Source organism: Spinacia oleracea, chromosome 3, assembly GCF_020520425.1.
Source record: "Spinacia oleracea cultivar Varoflay chromosome 3, BTI_SOV_V1, whole genome shotgun sequence".
Lineage (NCBI taxonomy): Eukaryota > Viridiplantae > Streptophyta > Magnoliopsida > Caryophyllales > Amaranthaceae > Spinacia > Spinacia oleracea.
The window spans coordinates 57,240,202-57,259,328 of record NC_079489.1 but is presented as its reverse complement, the minus strand read 5'-3'; the positions used below and the strand labels follow the sequence as shown (position 1 = coordinate 57,259,328).

At 36.3% G+C, this 19,127-nt stretch overlaps 1 protein-coding gene across 1 annotated transcript; it reads left to right on the top strand.

Moving 5' to 3' along the window:
* Positions 1 to 204: 204 nt before the first annotated feature.
* On the top strand, positions 205 to 7,800 carry LOC110783842 (multiple organellar RNA editing factor 6, mitochondrial). Its single transcript, XM_021988231.2, has 5 exons — positions 205 to 669; positions 2,570 to 2,667; positions 2,742 to 2,807; positions 2,948 to 3,582; positions 7,402 to 7,800. Exons 1-5 carry the CDS (start codon positions 296 to 298, stop codon positions 7,411 to 7,413), a joined length of 1,185 nt encoding a protein of 394 aa, XP_021843923.2. The 5' UTR covers positions 205 to 295; the 3' UTR covers positions 7,414 to 7,800.
* Positions 7,801 to 19,127: the final 11,327 nt, after the last annotated feature.

The window sequence follows — 19,127 nt, the reverse complement described above, 5'->3', positions numbered from 1 at the left end:
TGAATAGCGGTACAACAAAAAAAAATTGCCAACAAAGTGAGCCGAACATAACCTAAAGTCCTAAATGACTTGCCTAGGACCCGGAATGTACTGACCAGATGCGGGTAAAATGAAACTGGTAAAATCACTCGTCACGTCACTGTATTACGGGTCAACCCAAATCCAACTCAATGATTCAATGAAATCATACACTCGAGTGAAGTTGTTTTCGAACCCATTTCTCTAATCCCCTGGAAAAACCTTTGCTACTTCGCCTAAAACCCTTCCTCCTCCCACTACGGTACTTCTCCCTCCAATGGCGCTCAACGCCAATCGTATTCGGCGAACACTTTCTCTCTCCTCCACCTTCCTCGCCACCCATAGAAACCTCCATACCATCTCCTCGGCAACTGCCACCACCGATTCTCTCCTCCAAAACCTCTTCTGCTCTAAAACCCCTTCTTTCTCCCCTTTCCTCCGACGTTTCTTTCACTCCACCCATATCTCTCTCTCCTCCTCGAGATCATTCAATGATACCGAACAGATCGATCCTGATACGATTCTCTTCGAGGGTTGCGATTACAAACACTGGCTTATTACCATGGACTTTGGAAAGGATCCTAAAAGTTACCCTCCTCCTGAACAAATGGTTGAAACCTATGTTCAGACTTTAGCCAAAGTCGTCGGAAGGTAGTCTTTTTTTCCTTTTCTACTTTGTTAATTATTGAAATTTAATCCATTCATGTTAGAATTGAATTGAAATTTGAGAAATCGTATTCAGAATCCATTCTGTCTGTTCAATCCCAATACGGACGTATTAAGCTCTATTTTGGTAAACTTGAAATTGAGCTAAAATGACAAGGAATCACGTGTTACGCTGCTGAAACCGATAAGGTATCACCTAATAATCCGGCCAGTTCCAACCACGCATCTGTTTGTTTGTTTTCGGTATAAAATATGGCAGGAGAATCAGTTTTCTTACTTTATTCTATGATTTTACTAATTTGTGTGCTTGCTAAATCTTAAATAAAATTTTGTTCAAATTGTTGAACAAAATTGCTCAATTGACCCAGATTTGGGACTGTTTGAAACATAATTTTGCATGAGGTATTAATTAGTTATTTTACAATTGTATCATATTTTATTTTTTTAAGGGCCTAATTAATTTATACTTGGTATAATTAGCACACAGACCCCTAACTACCTAAGTGCAAAAAAAACAAAAGGTCTTGCGCGCACATTGTGTACAATAAATTTATTGTACACCAAGATAACTTTTATGCAGTTTTTCGTAACTTTAACCTATTTTTCTGTAACTTTTATATTATAAAATTAAAAAGTTGATAGATAAACATTTTAAAGGGTTAAATGATTAATTTATACACTATTAGTGATTTTGAAGAAATAATTTTTATTGAAATGAAAAATTTTATCATTAAAAAATAGATAACTTTTACATATATAAACGTAACTTTTAAGTATTTTGAATCAACTTTTACTTCGGTGTACAATATTTATTGTACACCCATTGTAAATAAGAATTTGTGCAAAAAAAATAGAAGTTCATTTTTTGTGTTCAATGAAAAAGATGATCGTGAAAATCACTCCCGGTGTATGAAAAATACTTTTAAATTATTAACGTTATTTTTTACCTTTTCATTGAAATCACGTCACAAGTTATTAGTTGAAATTTAGTTTAATGTGTCTAATTTTATTGCACTCCCTTCATTTTTGTTGTTGTTGGTTACACTTTTATTTTCATCAGTTTTTTATCGGTTATACTTTTAGTTTCCTATTTTTGCAAACTTTTATTTCAACCGTATACTCTCTTCTTATTTTTCTTAAACTTTTATGTTGTCTTCTTCTTTTCTTCTTTTTCCTTTTCTTTGGACTCTTGGCACACATTCTATTGTTAAGGATTAATAGGGTGTGTTTCAGAACACAACACAATAACAACATAAAAAAAAGTAGATAATAACCTAAAATAAAAACAGAAAAAATAATTTCAATGAAGCGCAGAAAAGCACACTTCATGCATTTTGATTCTCTTCTTCAGAAACGCTTCGCCTAGGACTACTTAAGTACTCTGGCCTTGCGCTTCAGCGCTTAAGCGCTCTTTAAGCGCACTTTTTCATACACTGATGGCGGGCGCAGCGGGGCCGACAACGAGTAGGACTTTAGTGATTTTGGGATGCTTTAGATCGGGTTGCACTAGTCTAACAATACAACGTTAGTGTTAAAGCAAGACAACATATGGTTAGAAGGCGTAGATTTCATCCCTTCATCATCGTCCTTCAAAGGGACTTAATTGAAAGTACAATAAATTTTACAATAAGTACCGATTGAACACTAGATTGACAGAAACATAATAATAGCATCCAAACCCTGGAAAACTTAAAGAGAAGTCCCAGAAAGCATTAAATCAAGAAAATTAGGAAAGTTGAATTTTTACACTGCCTCTTCTTTTTAATTTGTTCTTAAGGGGCATGTTAACCTGTTCTTTCTCTTTCTCAATCGACCCCGTTTCAGTTAGGCGCTAAAGTCATGAATCCATTATTGGCTTAACATAATTGTTTCTTAACCATATCAGTGTTGAAGAGGCAAAGAAGAGAATGTATGCATGTAGCACCACTACTTACACTGGTTTCCAAGCTGAGGTGGATGAAGAAACATCACAGAAGTTTGAAGGTAATTTTGTTCAGAAATAAATTATTTTAATTGCAGAACAAAAATGCGTACTTGATTAATGAACATCTCTGCAGGTATGCCTGGAGTTGTATTCGTGTTGCCAGATTCGTACATAGATCCAGTGAACAAGGAATATGGAGGTAAGTTGAAGCTGGGAATTTTTATTGGTCATTTCTGATTGTAGAGAATTTACTACTGTTGTTTATGTTTTTATTTCATTTTATCCTGCATAGTTGATTGTTTCGTTTTCTTACTGATGCTTGCCCTGTATAACGAGCAGGAGATAAGTATATTAATGGAACTATCATACCAAGACCACCTCCAGTCCAGTATGGCAGAGAAAGACGAAATTCTCAAAGGCCAATGCCTAATTCAATGCCAGGAGAACGGAGAGCCAATATGCCACAAAGAGGTTTTCCAGAGCGGCAAAATACTTCTTTTAACTATGGTCCAACTGGTCAGGGAGGGAGGACGAACCCTATGCCAAATAGGACAAATTATTCTGAGCAAGGAAGGGATGGATATCAGGGTGGTGGAAACACTTATGTGCCTCCTCAACAGGGTGGTGGAGATACTTATTTGCCTCCTCAGCAGGGGAACTTCAACCTTGGTTACTCCCATCAGCATCAGATGGAAAATTTCCCCGGTTACCGTGGAAATAATCATCCAGGAGAACATGGATATAATGATCCCCAGGGACAGATGAGTAATTTCCCTAGGAACCATGGAGACTACGCACCCCAAGGACATGTAGACTATCCTAGTGATGGTAGAAACTATGCTCCTCCCCCTCCAGCAAGAGGAGCTGATGGGCAAACTGGGGTTGGACAATATGGCCAGGGATCCAGTGGGACATTTGCACAGATACCAGATGAACAGAACTATTCACCTGCAATTGAAACTGGAATGAATCAAGTAAGTGACATTTTCTTCTAGTACCTTGCTTTCCAACTTTTGCTAACTACAAACTCTATGTTGTTTTTGGATACACCTAGATTAAGGAGTAACCAAGGGTGTTTTTTTTAAAATTTAAATTGTGCATCTTCCATTGAAAGCAAAATTAACCTTGGGTACACCTAGCCCTAGGTGTGCCTGAAACAACATGGAGAGGCTCCCTTTTTAGGTTGGTATTGTATTTCAGTCATCCTGACCGAGCCCCAAAATGGAATATGGGCATTTCAAAGGTTCTATTACCCTGCGTTACCTAATTCTAATCACCCCACGAACTGCGAATCGAAAAGGCTTATAACATGAAAATGGTACAATTTTGGTCTAACTTAGCAACATAAGTAGCGAACTGCGATCCCGTACCTAGTCTCGTACTAGCGAATCATGTAACAGTGCTCTTACCTGTTGAGATTTTATTTTGCAGTCTGATGTAGTCCCCCTCTCCTTTCTTCATCCTCCTTTGAGGCTTGAGGGGAAAGAAAAAGAAACCCCTTGCCTAGTCTAGAACTCAATGGAAAGGAGGACAAAGTTGTCTATATCAAAACATGTCAATTGGGTTGGTTAGGTGAAGTTTGTCATTATGAGAAGTGCTCAACCTGGGTCGGCTGACCCTAACTCTCTAGTTTGAGTAACCAAAGAGATTAAAAAGCATATTTTATTTTTATATTCTCTCTTAATGCTTATAGTTTTTCATGCACTTACTTGTATTGATAATTAACCATACCCACTACAAAGCTGATAATCATTCTCTCAAAACAGAAAAGAAGCTAATATACCATTAAAAAGATACCACAAGAAAAATATCAAATTGGCCATTTAAAGGGATTTTCAACTTCACACATTTATTGGCTCACTTTTCACCTGAAATGCATTGATTTGAACATAACTTGTGTAAACCTTGTCCAAACTCTACACTGAATTCAGAATGCTCTTTAATCTTTATTACATATTTTTCTCATGTGTCCTGCTGTTCGAGCAAAGCAACCTGGCACTCTAGCCCCAAAATGTTAATGGGTTATACCATCTAACTATTAGTGTGCACTTACTTTCTACTCCCTGTTGAATACAAGAAAAGAATTTCTTGCTTTGTCTCCCCCTACAACTGTTACTCTTCTTCCTCCTCTCATATATTAACCGGACTCGATACCCATATCGGGCACGAGAAGTGTCCAACACGACTATTTTGTGAAAACACATAGTTTTGGTCCAAAATGAAGTGTCGAAGTGTCCATACCCATGTCCGTGTTTTGAGGATCTGGCACGGGTATTTGAGGTAAAATGAGGAGTCTGAAGAACTCCTCTCTCCTCTTCCTCTCTTCGAATTTAATTGTTGTATTGTCAATTTTTGTAAATTCAGAGGAGTTAATGGAGGGGTTGCATTTCCAAAGCTAATATAAATTCTATGGTCCATTTTTGAAATTTAAGAGAGAAAGAGAAGTAAATGCGGAGAAAGAGTGGGATTCGAGGAGAGAGAAATAGGTTGTTTGTGAAGCCAATTACAGGGAATGGAGTTGCACCATTTTTGAAGGTGAAGGTGTGAGTGTTGAGTTATGTGTGTAAAGAGAAAAGATTGTGGTTAAGGAATTCATAGATTTAATATTTTGGAAAGCGTTAAGGCGATCTTGTTGTGGTGGTGGTGTTTTTGGTGGAGGGTTTATTCGGGATTTGAAACTGAGGAGTTGCTGACAATGGTTGTGGTGGTGGAGCAGAAGAGGACCGTGAGAAAGGGTGGAGGGAAGTAAATTCAAAAAATGTATACTCTAATCATTTGCAATCATTGCCCTAATGTGTCATGTTCCACTTCCCTTAGTCCCCTGTAAAATGAGAAACACGAATTTCATTATGAGAAACATGAATTTCATTATGGGACAGAGGGACTATTTATTTAAATCGAATGGTTTTGTAAATAGTAAGCCGTCGTTGTTTTTGAAATGCATAGGTACCCACATATTTAAACGAGATTCAATCCTCACTCTCCCCCGAGACTTGACTTTTTTGCTGTTGTACCTGGGTCGCACGTCAAAATACCGACACGGGTACGAAATACGGGTTGGATTCGGCAAATTTCTCTCAGACATGGCTAACCCTAGATCTAGAAATTGACCCATCAATCTACTTTAATAGCCATAGCAAGGCGACTCCCTCTATGGTGTTTCCATCCATGGTCGGTGGTCGGTTTCTGGGGGAAATGGTTGATGGGTCAAATTTTCACCTTTCACCTTTCCTCTCTTCGATTTTCTTCTTTCTATCTTTTTCTCTCTTCATCGTCATGTGGCTTCTCCCCTCTCCCTCCCCCCTTCTTTCTTTTATTATTATTTTTATGTTCTCGAAAAATATTCCGAAGTTCTGAAAAATATATTTTATATTCCCTCTGTCCCAAAATAGTTGTTACAGGTATTTTTTTTTAATTGAATGAGAGAGGGTGTGAGGAAAAAAACAAAAATTAGTGGGAAGAGAGAGACAATATAATAATTGTGGAGTCATTCCTGATTTAGAAGTGTAACAACTAATCTGGGACAGACGAAAAAGGAAAGTATAACAACTAATCTAGGACGGAGGGAGTATTTAATAAGTGCCGTGTCCCCAACTTTTGGAATTGCCGTGACACTAGAATCCTTAACCATACCCAACCCACTAAACTTGTTGGCATCCACAATAATAAGCCATCATTTGCATTTGCATGCTTTTGGTGACACTTATTCTTTGAGGGTCTATCTCGTCCTCAATGGATATAAGTTGCATAGAGGAACTTAAGTATTTTAAGGGCACTAGATTAAGTCATGATTTGTTGTTTTGACTCTTTGACACTTTCTTTTTAGGGTCGTCCAGGTTTGGATTTTGGTCTACAAAGTTGTGTTTAATAGAGTAAATACCAAAACTTTGGCTGAGTCCACAATTGTTGACTGGTTCTATTGTTTAGTTGAGGAAACAACCCGTACCCATGTAATACACTTGTATGCTGAGTTTCAAAAGTATGTGGCTTTAGGATTGAAATCTAGTAATAATGTGAAACGGTCGCTTTAGGTTTGTTTTACAGGTGAGCTAGCAAACCTAATTGTGTCACTTGAGATATTTCTCAAAGTAGAAATAAAAAACCACTATACAGGTATACAACACCTAATTTTGTCATAAATTTCCCTCTTGATTCTGTTTTTGGAATTATATTAAATGCTTATGAATAGCCCTAAAATTTATGTTTAACAAAACCGATGAATAGTTAAATGTCAGTTTTGTGCCTCTTATTATTATTTGTAATTAGAGGAACGTTGTGATGGACATGAGCTCGTTAATGTAGATTAGTAGTTGTTGGTCTTACAATCTGTTTCAAGTACTTTATTCTTCCGAAAATTAGGGTCAAATGATTCTAAACCTCGTAATACAATTCAAGTTCGTTTCAGCATGCTCCATCTATTCCATGAAGTTCTTCCCACTTTCCATTTTGGGCCCTTACATGATGTTCTTCCCACTTTAATAGTTTTACTTTATTCCTTTTTGTCAAAGAAATACTAATAATTAACTCAACTTGGGCCACTCTGTGAGTTAACTTTCCTTATTTACACACTCTCTCCTTTATGACCATATTTTTTTTAATTCATTTTTCTTGTAGAACTGAGGTAGTACTTTTAATTATTCAAATTGACGACTCATTTAAGTGAAATTACACTAACTTAATAAAATTTGTCTGGTTTAGGACAGGTAATATTTTCCTAGAAAATTTAAAATACTTGGTAGTTTGTGATTGTAATTTGTTGTCGTTGATAACATTCATTTCTCCCCTTTTTGCAGAGAAGATTTTGACAAGATATTGCAGACTGCAGCAGCCTATGAATTTTTGAAAAGTTGAGTGTCTGCATCAGTGACTAGAGGTCAGGGCGAGGGTGGAGGCAGTAGGCTTACTAGGCTTTATGAAGATTGGATCTGACAAACAGGTTTTGATTTTGAGTTTACTGGTTTTGTGAGCTATTGTTCAAAGTTTAGAAGTTGTAAACTTTGGAAAAGGTTTTATCCAAACTTGTACTCCGTATATGTGATAGTTCTGTGCGTCAATTATATTGCCAACAAAAAGTCTCTTCGTTTCTCTTATCAGGCTGTGGTTACCTGAATCTGGAGATGATGTATTACCGCATTGCCGTGTAATCTATTTATTCAATGTTTTTTAGAGCATGCAAGTGACGTATTATTCAATCGTCTACTACTGGATTTGTCAAACTTATTCAATCTCATGGCATTGTGAGCGTACAGATACCAGCGGATACAGGTGTTTATTAGTGTCTCATGGTGATATTCTAGTATATTAAGAGCGTGTTGGGATATGTATCACTTCATAGGGAGATGTTGCAAGAATATAACCTTGTCAAGTTCCCGACATAATCTAATTGATTAATCCCTGCGCAAAAACTGATTTGACCTGAAATCCCTATCTGAACCGACCGTATTCGATTAAAACTCAAAATGTTGTTAAAACATGAAACCCATAAACTTACATGTATCCTAGCCCAAAAAAGTGATGATTGGTTTTGATCTGTATGAACCTAACCTGAACTAGATGACAGATAACTTAATTAACCCAACCCGACATTCATCCATATCCGATTCAACAACCGATGCGATCCCAATACTGATTTTAATCCGATGACACATGTTATTGAACCAGATATATGACAACCCAGTACCCGATTTTATGGGACATGTTGACAATCCGACCTGTCATTGATCCACCAAATAGTAACTTCAACAATAAGTCTATATTAACTTTTATTACATGATCCGGAAAAATTAAAACTTGTTGAACAACTTAAGATTATTATTTAAATAAACAAAAGCTAAGTATAACTTGTTTTGTTTCTACAATACTTTTGAGTTATTGTTTTGCTTCTATTGCAACATAATTACGTATCGGAAAAAGTAATGTATTGTGATTGCTCCTAGTTTCATAATAGTTTATATACCGAATGTCAATTGTGCTTGAATCTCCATTCGTTTCTTTTCATTTGATTCTAATTTTGTGATCATGTTAACCGTAAAATAAGCCAAACGACCTAGCTCTTACTCTTTATTTGAATAGGACTAATTTGTGTGAAACCTAACATTGTTGAGTAATTGCTTTAATACGTACAGAGAAGAAGAATTGGAGACAAAGATTTATGACCTTGTCTATTATTCTATGAAGTCTTACACTTCTTTTGGGAAAAACATGAGGCTTATGGGTTTCATTTTATTATTATTCAAAAAATCCTAGTGCAAAGAGCAGGCCCGGTCCTGATATTTTTGAGGCCCTAGGCGAAAATTTATATTAGGGCCCCTAAAATGCTATAGAGTATTTAAAACTACGCAGTCGTATATCTTACTAAGCATACTATAACTTACTATCCAAAATTAAAAACTAAATTACATTCAATAAGTAAAACCGATAATTCATTCTTACATCTAATTATTTATTCCAATCAAAAAAATTACAACTTACGTAGTATATGTTTACCTTATCAGAATTTATAAACTGTTTTTTCCCTCTTTTTTAAATAGATGTACGTTCAAAATAAATTTTACCTTCAAAAAGATTAAAAAAATAGAATTTTTTTAGGTACTATTTAGCTACTGTGATAATGTCTTTAAGTAGTAAAAGTTCAATTAAATTCTGAAGTAACATGAGGGTGAATAATTAAAATAACAACTAGCTTTGGAGCCCGTTCAAAGAACGGGCAATTATATAGTGTTTGTTAAATCGTTTTTAAAGTGTTAATTTTATTGAGCGCTTGTGATTATAGTTAGAGTATATGATTTATATAGAGGTAATTAAATTTTTAAGGTGAAAAAATATATAAATTATATGGTGAATTAATATTAAGTGTTAAAGAGAGAGATGAAGTGGTAGTGGTTGAATATGAATTCAATGGTGTATTGATGTAGGATGAAGAAGATGAAGTGAAAGATGTGTTGAAGTTATGAAAAACTGAAAAAAAAAATAAAAAAAATCCATGGATGAAAGAAGGAGTGACACGTGTCATCTAACAAAAAAAAAAACCATAAATGAAAGAAGGATGTGACATGTGTCATCTAATCGTGTATGGTTATCCTTTTTAAATACTAGGTATAGATTAACATTTATATTAACAATAAACTACTCACAATGAGAATGTAACAAAATTTTGTACACAAAAAAAGTCAATAATCATTAATCAATAGGCAAAATACCAATAATTAACAGAAATCCTTCCATCAAAGAAAAAAAATATTAATAAAAAAAATTATCTAAGATACAAGTATGGTGGAAGAAAACAAGTTCCAACCGTTGTGGTGTGAGACTACGGCCGGTGAGTAATGATAGTATCATCGGTTAATGGCGTTTCTAGGTGTCAACTAGAGCAACAGACCATTAAAGATGAGAAATTAAAGATATGTCATTTTTAAATTTAAAACATGGATTAGGAATATTTTGATTGACTGTTTTGCGTTGGAATTTGTCATAGCCTTAATTATTAGTCTAGCAATTAATGTTTGTTGTAGAATTATGGGAAAACTGAGAAGATGAAGCAAATTATTAGACTTGTTACCGAAAATGATAAAACATTAATGATGTTAATCCCCCCATTAATTGAATTCTGGTTCAATAATTTTAGGGCCCCTTTTATCCACGGGCCCTAGGCCACCGCACCCCAGGCCTACCCTCAGGGCCGGCCCTGGCAAAGAGTAAGAACTCAATCATATTAATAGAGCTACGTTACTTGTTACCAGCACCATTAACATATATTACATCAAAAGAGGATTTTAAGTTTATGTACCCAAAATATACATAAAATATTGTAAGTTCGATATTTCCTCCCTATAAATAGATGATACATAATCACAATTTATACATCACAACAATCATAAGTATTCATATAGTTTAAGTTTAAACTAACTTAATAATTTGTCAAAATAATTAAGCTTTCGAATAACATAAAACCTTAGATAATATTCTAGTTAATTGAATCTAAGGCGGATCCGAACTTGGTGTGGACTATCTATGGAGGGGCGGCATTTGGAGTCCTAAACTTGTTCTTGTTCGGTTCGGGAGCAGCTAGGGAAGGCACGTGTCACATGTATGTATCCTAAATTATGCTGATTGACTATGTGACAATTAATTTGGATTCCTGGCTTTATAGTTTTTCCGCATGAAATATATGTTTTATATTTGTCATAACCTAACAGTGGTATCACGAGCCTCTAATTAATTCCATAATCAATTATAGTTAACATGGTTAAATTTTATAAATTTGCAATGAATTAAATGGGTGATTAATTTCGTGTATGTAATTAATTGCAAATTCGTGCGATTATTTAATTAAATGTTCGCAGGATTTTCGGCAATTTTGTCAATAATGGTCGGAATCGTATAATTTTATAGTGAATTTCGCATGTAAACGACGTTTTAAAATTTTGACAAAAATCAAAGATTTGTTGCCGAACCCAGAATTCCCAAATTCGAAGCCTAACTATGACTTTTTGGAGGTTTTAGTTTTTCGAAAGCAAAATTTGTAATTTTTTTGATGTTAAATTAAATAGTTGCGAATCTTGTATGTAAATATTGAATCTATGATTGACCTACTGTATATGTTTAACAATTTTAAGGCCTAATCTTGTTAATTATACAACCTAATTTGTAATTGTAATTAATTTGTTGAAATTCGAATAATTTAGAATTTGTTATGATTTTCATAATTAATTAGCAATTTAATTAGGATCCTATGATTAAAAATCACCATAAAATTTGTTAAAATTGAAAAGTTTTAAAATTTTATGACCTAGATTTGAATCCATGAAAATAAAGATAATCGGATATTAATTTGAATAATAAATTTTCGATTTTTCGACTTAATTTATGAAATTAATATGGGCTATTAATTTTTCAATTAATTTAATTATAAAAGTTTCGATTTTTATGTAAATCGTTCAAAAATCTTGCAGACACGAAGCAATGGAAGCTAAGTGTTACCCTTAAGGGGTGTTGCAATAGTGCGGGCTGAAGGAAATAATGCCCTTGGTCCAAGTATGCATTCTATGTTAAGTCTAATAAATGCGGTTCAGTATTAATTAACAAGTTAATAATTCAGTGAGATCAAGTGAGCTGAATGCCTAGCTAGAGGCCGCTTCAGTTCAAGTGGAATTAATGATATTAATCCACAGCTTACTCTTGACTGAACCCGTAGGGTCACACAAATAGTACGTAAACGGATCAAGTATTTAATGGCATTAAATACTCCATCTATGGATATTCGGAATCGACGGATCTTGGTTTCAGTGGGAGCTGAGATCGTCACAGGCAAGAAATGAATACTCCGGAAACGATGATATTGCCGGAATCGGAAATATGGATCGTATCGGAAATATAAATATTATCCAAGTCGTAGATGTTGCCGGAAACGGAAACATGGTACGTATCGGAAAATATTATCGGAAATGGAAATATTGTCGGAATCGGAAATATTGCCGGAAACGGAAATATTGTCAGAATCGGAAATATTATCGGAATCGGAAAATAATTCCGGAAACGGAAATATTAAATATTTGTTCGAAACGGAAATTGATTCCGGAATCGGAAATGTTAAATATTGTTCGTATCGGAAATAAATTCCGGAATCGGGAATTTAATCGGAAGCGTATCGTACGAATAAGCATCGGACGAGGCCTGCCGGACGAGGGCCCAGCACGAAGCCAGGCCATCGCCCAGCAAGCCACACGCATCCAACAACACGCCAATGCCTCGACCAGGCCCAGCGCAAGGCCAGTCCCAGCCAAGGCTGGCGCGCGCGCACAAATGGGCTGCGGGCAGTGGGCCTGTGCGCCGTGCGCACAGCGTGGGCCGCAAGGCTTGCGCATGGGCGTGCGATGCTCGTGCGGTGCGTGTGTACGTGCTATACGAATCCTAAAGCTATCAGAATTCGTGCATAGATTAAATCCTAATCCTAAAAGATTAAATTAATTATTTAGAGTTCTAATAGGATTCTAATTAATTAATTAATTAGTATTCTAACAGGATTCGAAATCCTTTCCAAGGTTCTATAAATATATGCCTAGGGTCATAAATTTATACACAAGTTTTCAAGTATTCAAAGCTAGGATTTTTAAGCAGAAAAATCAGCCATAACTCTTGCCCATTTAGCCGAAAATAAGTAGTACCTTAAGGGCGATTCTAGTTGGTCAATCTTAAGGCGGATCCGGACGTGCTGTGGACTATCTACGGAGGGACGACACTTGGAGTCCTAAAGACTTGTTCTTGTTCGGTTCGGGCGCAGCTAGGGAAGGCACGCAACAAAGAGTATGCATCTAAACTATGCTAAATGATTATGTGTAAATAATATGTTTTCCTGGCTTTATGGTTTTTCCGCATGATTTATGAATTGTCATATGTATCATAACCCAACAGTGGTATCACGAGCCTCTTATTATTTTCATAATCTAAATTGCATGAACATGGTTAAATATTACAAATTTGCAAGAATTAAAAGGGGTGATTAATTTTCGTAATTGTTAATTAATTGCAAATTGCGTTTATTTAATTATACGTACGCAGTTTTTCGGCAGTTTTTTCGTTACTCATCCAAATCGAGTGATTTTTGTGTCAATTCCGCATGTAAAAGGCATTCTAAAATTTTGACAAAAATAATTTTTTTCGGCCAAACCCAGAATTCTCAAATTCGAAGCCTAACTATGACTTTTCGGAGGTTTTAGTTTTTCGAATGCAAAATTTCGTAAATTTAAGATGTTAAATTAAATATTTGCGATTCTTGTTGATAAATCTTGAATTTTTGATTGACCTACTGTATATGTTTAACAAGTTTGAATGCCTAGCCTTGTTAATTATGCAATCTAATTTGTAATTATGATTAATTTGTTGAAAATTGGAATAATTTAGAATTAATTTGATTTTCATAATTAGTTATAATTTAATTAGATACCTATGATTAAAAACCACCATAAAAATTGTAAATTTATGTTAAATTTTAAATTTTTATGACCTAGACTTGAATCCATGTTAATCGGAAATCAATTGAATAATAAATTTTCGATTTTTTCGCCCTGAAATTATGAAATTAATATTATTTATTAATTTGTCATTAATTTTGAATATAAATTTTAAATTTTTTATGCGATTCGCTCATATAACTTGCACGCACAAAGCAATGGACGCTACGTGTTACCCTTAAGGGGTGTTGTATAGTGCGGGCATGTGACGACGAGCAAGGGAGCTCGTCGCCCATGCGGTACGAATGCAATGAGCAAGGCCATGGTGCACGAGCACAAGGCAACAACCCTGCCTTGTGTCGTGGGCTGTGTGCAATAGGCGAATGGGCGAGGGCGAGAGCAAGGCACGAGCAGTCGCGTGTGGGCAGCAAGCGAGCTGCGCCACAGCGCGCACTGCCTCGCGCAAGCGTGCGGAGCCTCGCGCGCAGTGAGCGCAAGCTCGCGTGCCACGAGTGCTGCGCCAAGCATCGATCGCTCGCGCGCAGCGAGCGCTATTGTGCGTGCGACGAGCGCTGCGCCCAGCGACGACGTGCGAGCGCTATTGTGTGTGCGACGAGCGCTGCGCCCAGCGATAGCGCGCGGGTGCGTGTTGCGCGTGCGACGAGCGCTGCGCCCAGCGATGGCGTGCGAGTGCGTGTTACGACGTGCGACGAGTGCTGCGCCCAGCGATGGGCTGCGGCAGCATGCTCGTGCGTCAAGCGCTGGCGCGCGCAGCGAGCACCATGCGTGATGCCTTGCGATGTTGAGCAGCAGCAATGCGACACAGCGCATGGGCTGCGCGCACATGGCTAGCGATGGCTGTGTGCGTGTGGCCTATGGGCCTGCGATGCGTGAGGTTGTTGCGTTGCGATTAGATCGTTTTGAAATTTTAATTTGAAATTTTCAGTTTACGTAATTTTAATTAATTTTAAAATTAATAATTTAAATTATTTTCTTGGATTTTAATTTTGAATATTGTAATTATAATAAATTTTATTTATTCTAATTATTTTACTAAAAATCATGAATTAATTTAAATACGACTGAAATTAAATTAAACTTTATGGATTCAATTATAAATTTATATGAGCTTTAAATTTCAATTAAATTTGTATGTTTCCGGTTAGACTAGAAATACATTTTTATGTTTAAAATTAGTAAAGCATATGAATTTATTGGTTTAAGTGGGATCCCTTTTTAGTCATAAACTCTTGATTAGGTCTACAAATCCTTAAGGTTAAAACAACTTGATTAGAATTAATAAGGACTGAATAATTTGTAGATTATTGGTGCCCTTGATTAATTGATGCAAATGTTTATGTGATGCATAATGTGTTTTACTAACCAGCTATGTGGGCCATTCATGATAATGAATGGGTGAATGGTATATATTGTATATGTACTGTTTTGCAGGTTATGAAGTGACTAGTATGGCCCAAATAGGATAGAAAATATGGTCTGCGTACCATTAATTTGAATGTAATTGGTCTAAAGTACCAAAGTTGTTTTTCAATTCAAATATGGTATGCGTACCATCAAATAGTTGTAATTAGTTTTAATTATAGCTTATTCTATTTGAAGAAAATGGTGCCTCCCACTGAGATTTTCAAGACGGACTTTGAAGTTAAAGCTTCAAGATGAAGTCGGGCCATACTAGATCACATTTATCTTATGCATGTTTTAAGTTATTTATTGCTTTTAAATATGTCTTAAAATGCATGAGATCAAAAGCTTGATTATGTTGCATGATTAAGGATTTTAGTTCACTTAAAATCTAACCAACATAGTAAGAGCCTTAAGTTCCAAACTTAAAAATTGAGTTAAAAGGTGCCATGCCAAAATATACACTTGCTTGGATATCCTTTACATCAATCTAGTAATAGTTTTCGCTCAGCGAGGTGTTACTTATTGGTCCTAAAGGGGCAAGGTACACAAATAATTGTGAGTACATGTTAGTTTTGGTGAAACTCAACGATATAAGTAAGGAGTCCTTTTATGTCGTGGCAAAATCGATAGGTTTACCTAATAAGTTCTTAGACGTACCTATCAACCAAGAATAGTTTCTAGACTGTTAGCAAAAGGCTTTTGCTTACCTAAGATGTTTTAGGATTAAGTCGACAAACTGTGCTTAGGTCTTCAATGATTTTAGGATCTTGGAATCATTTTATTCACACCTGCCGGAACACATAACTTGAATAAAATGCTTAATAAACATTGAATTATGCATGTATGCTAGAATTTAAGTTTATTAAGAGAAACTGTGAATGGTTATTTATTTGTTTATTCTTTTCAATTGTAGTTTTAAATATGGAAAACAACAATTCATTCAACATTCGATCAATTCTCGAAAAGGAGAAGTTGAACGGGAAAAACTTCCTTGACTGGCAAAGGAACTTGCAAATAGTTCTTAGGTAAATTTGTCAAAAACTACCTTATAAAATATGATTTTTGCGAAAAACTACCTTATAAAAAAAATGTTGTAATAAACTACCTTATAAAAATTTTATGTTGTAAGATACTACCTTTGGCCATATTATGAGCATTAATTCTAAATTACGACGTTGACTTTACTAGGTGCATATTACGCGACATCTAACGGGAAAGACGTAATTAAATGGCACGTGACATATATATGGTAAAGTCAATCCCGAAATTTCAATCAAACGTTCGTAATTTGGGAAAAGGTAGTATCTTACAACATAAATTTTTTATAAGGTAGTTTATGACAACATTTTTTTTATAAGGTAGTTTTTCGCAAAAATCATATTTTATAAGGTAGTTTTTGACAAATTTGCCTAGTTCTTATGCAGGAAGAAAAGGAGTATGTCCTAGAAGAGGCGATGCCCGAAGCCGCAGGCGATGGGGTCACTCAGGCAGCCCTCAATCGTTGGATTGATGCCAACAAGGATGTGAAATGTCTAATGCTCGCCACCATGAGTGCAGATCTGCAGAAAACGTTCATCAACTCAGATGCTTTCACAATCATCAGTGAGTTGAAGAACATGTTCCAAGATCTGGCTCGAGTCGAAAGATTCGAGACTCATAGGCAAATTCTTGAGACCAAGCTTAAGAAAGGCGAGCCCGTAAGTCCACATGTTCTCAAAATGATTGGACTCATTGAGAATATGAGTCGGCTGGATCAGCAATTTTCTCAGGAAATGGCTATAGACACCATCCTCCATTCTCTTCACAGCGGGTATGATCAGTTCAAACTGAACTACAGTATGAATAGTCTGGACAAAACGCTCACTGAGCTTCACGGTATGCTAAAGACCGCTGAAAAGACGCTCAAAAGTGATAAGCAGGATGTGCTTATGGTGCGTGGGGGCAAGTTCAAGAAATCTGGAAAGAAGAGGAATGCTAAGAAAGGTGGCAACAAGGCCAGCCCAACTAAGCAAACTGGCGCCAAATCTGTAAAGAGGAAGGTCAGTCAACCCACTTCTGAATCCGAATGCTTCTACTGCAAGAAGAAGGGGCATTGGAAGAGAGATTGCTTGAAGCTAAAGGAAGATCAGAAGAACGGAACAGTCGTTCCATCTTCAGGTATTTTCGTTATAGACTGTATACTTGCTAATTCAACTTCTTGGGTATTAGATACAGGTTGTGGCTCACACTTATGTTCCAATCCACAGGGACTAAGAAGAAGTAGAAAGTTAAGCAAGGGTGAAGTCGACCTACGAGTGGGAAATGGAGCACGGATTGCTGCATTAGCTGTAGGAACTTACTATTTGTCGTTGCCCTCCGGGCTAGTTTTGGAACTGGAAGAATGTTTCCATGTTCCAAGTCTTACTAAAAACATCATTTCAGTTTCTTGCTTAGATGCTAAGGGATTTTCCTTTTTAATAAAAGACAATAGTTGTTCGTTTTATTTTAAAGAGATGTTTTATGGATCTGCTAGATTAGTCAATGGACTTTATTTATTAGATCACGACAAACAAGTATATAACATAAATACCAAAAAGGCCAAAAAGGATGATTCAGATCTCACCTATCTGTGGCATTGTCGATTAGGCCATATAAACTTGAAACGCTTAGAAAGACTTCAAAAGGAAGGAATTCTAGAACCATTTGACTTAGAGGATTATGGTAAATGCGAATCATGTTTACTTGGCAAAATGACAAAGCAACCTTTCTCTAAAGTTGGAGAAAGAGCAAATGAACTATTGGGTTTAATCCATACAGATGTATGTGGACCAATGAGTACAAATGCTAGAGGTGGTTTCAGCTACTTTATCACTTTCACTGATGACTTCAGTAGATATGGTTATGTCTACCTAATGAAGCATAAGTCTGAATCCTTTGACAAATTCAAGGAATTTCAGAGTGAAGTAGAGAATCAATTAGGCAAGAAGATTAAGGAACTGCGGTCTGACAGAGGCGGTGAATATCTGAGCTATGAATTTGATGACCATCTGAAAGATTGTGGAATTCTATCAGAATTGACTCCTCCTGGAACACCACAATGGAACGGTGTGTCGGAACGGAGGAACAAAACCTTGCTAGACATGGTCAGGTCAATGATGGGTCAGGCCAAACTTCCATTAGAATTTTGGGGACATGCACTAAATACAGCTGCACTCACGATAAATAGAGCTCCGTCTAAAGTTGTCGAAAAGACTCCATATGAATTATGGTTTGGAAAGCCTCCAAATGTGTCTTTTCTGAAGATTTGGGGATGTGAAGTATACGTCAAACGATTAATTTCAGACAAACTTCATCCAAAATTTGACAAATGTATCCTTGTGGGCTATCCAAAGGAAACAAAGGGGTATTACTTCTACAATACATCTGAGAACAAGGTGTTTGTTGCTCGAGATGGTGTCTTTTTGGAGAAAGATCACATTTCCAAAATGACAAGTGGGAGAAAAGTAGACCTCGAAGAAATTCGAGTCGAACAACAAACTCTAGAGAATGCTCAAGATGACATTCAGGATGAAACTCAGAGATCTTTAGAAGAATCTGGTGAGAATCATGGTCAATCTAGAAATGTTACCCCGCGTAGATTGCAAAGATATAGATCTCAACCGGAAAGGTACTTAGGTATTTTGACGAACGAGAGCTATGACGTTCTATTACTTGAAAGTGATGAACCTGCGACTTACAAATAAGCTATGACGAGCCCTAGCTCCAAGCAATGGCAGGAAGCCATGCAATCTGAATTAGACTCCATGTCTGAAAACCAAGTATGGGATTTGGTCGATTTTCCAGATGGCTACCAAGCCATTGGAAGCAAATGGGTTTTCAAACTGAAAAAGGACAAGGATGGGAAACTTGAAGTTTTCAAAGCTAGATTGGTTGCAAAAGGTTACAGGCAAGTCCACGGTGTGGATTACGATGAAACCTTTTCACCAGTTGCAATGCTAAAGTCTATTCGGATAATGTTAGCAATCGCTGCATATTACGATTACGAAATATGGCAGATGGATGTCAAAACTGCTTTCTTAAACGACGTTTTAACAGAAACTGTGTTTATGACACAGCCTGAAGGTTTTGAGGATCCAAAGAATGCTAAAAAGGTATGCAAGCTAAAG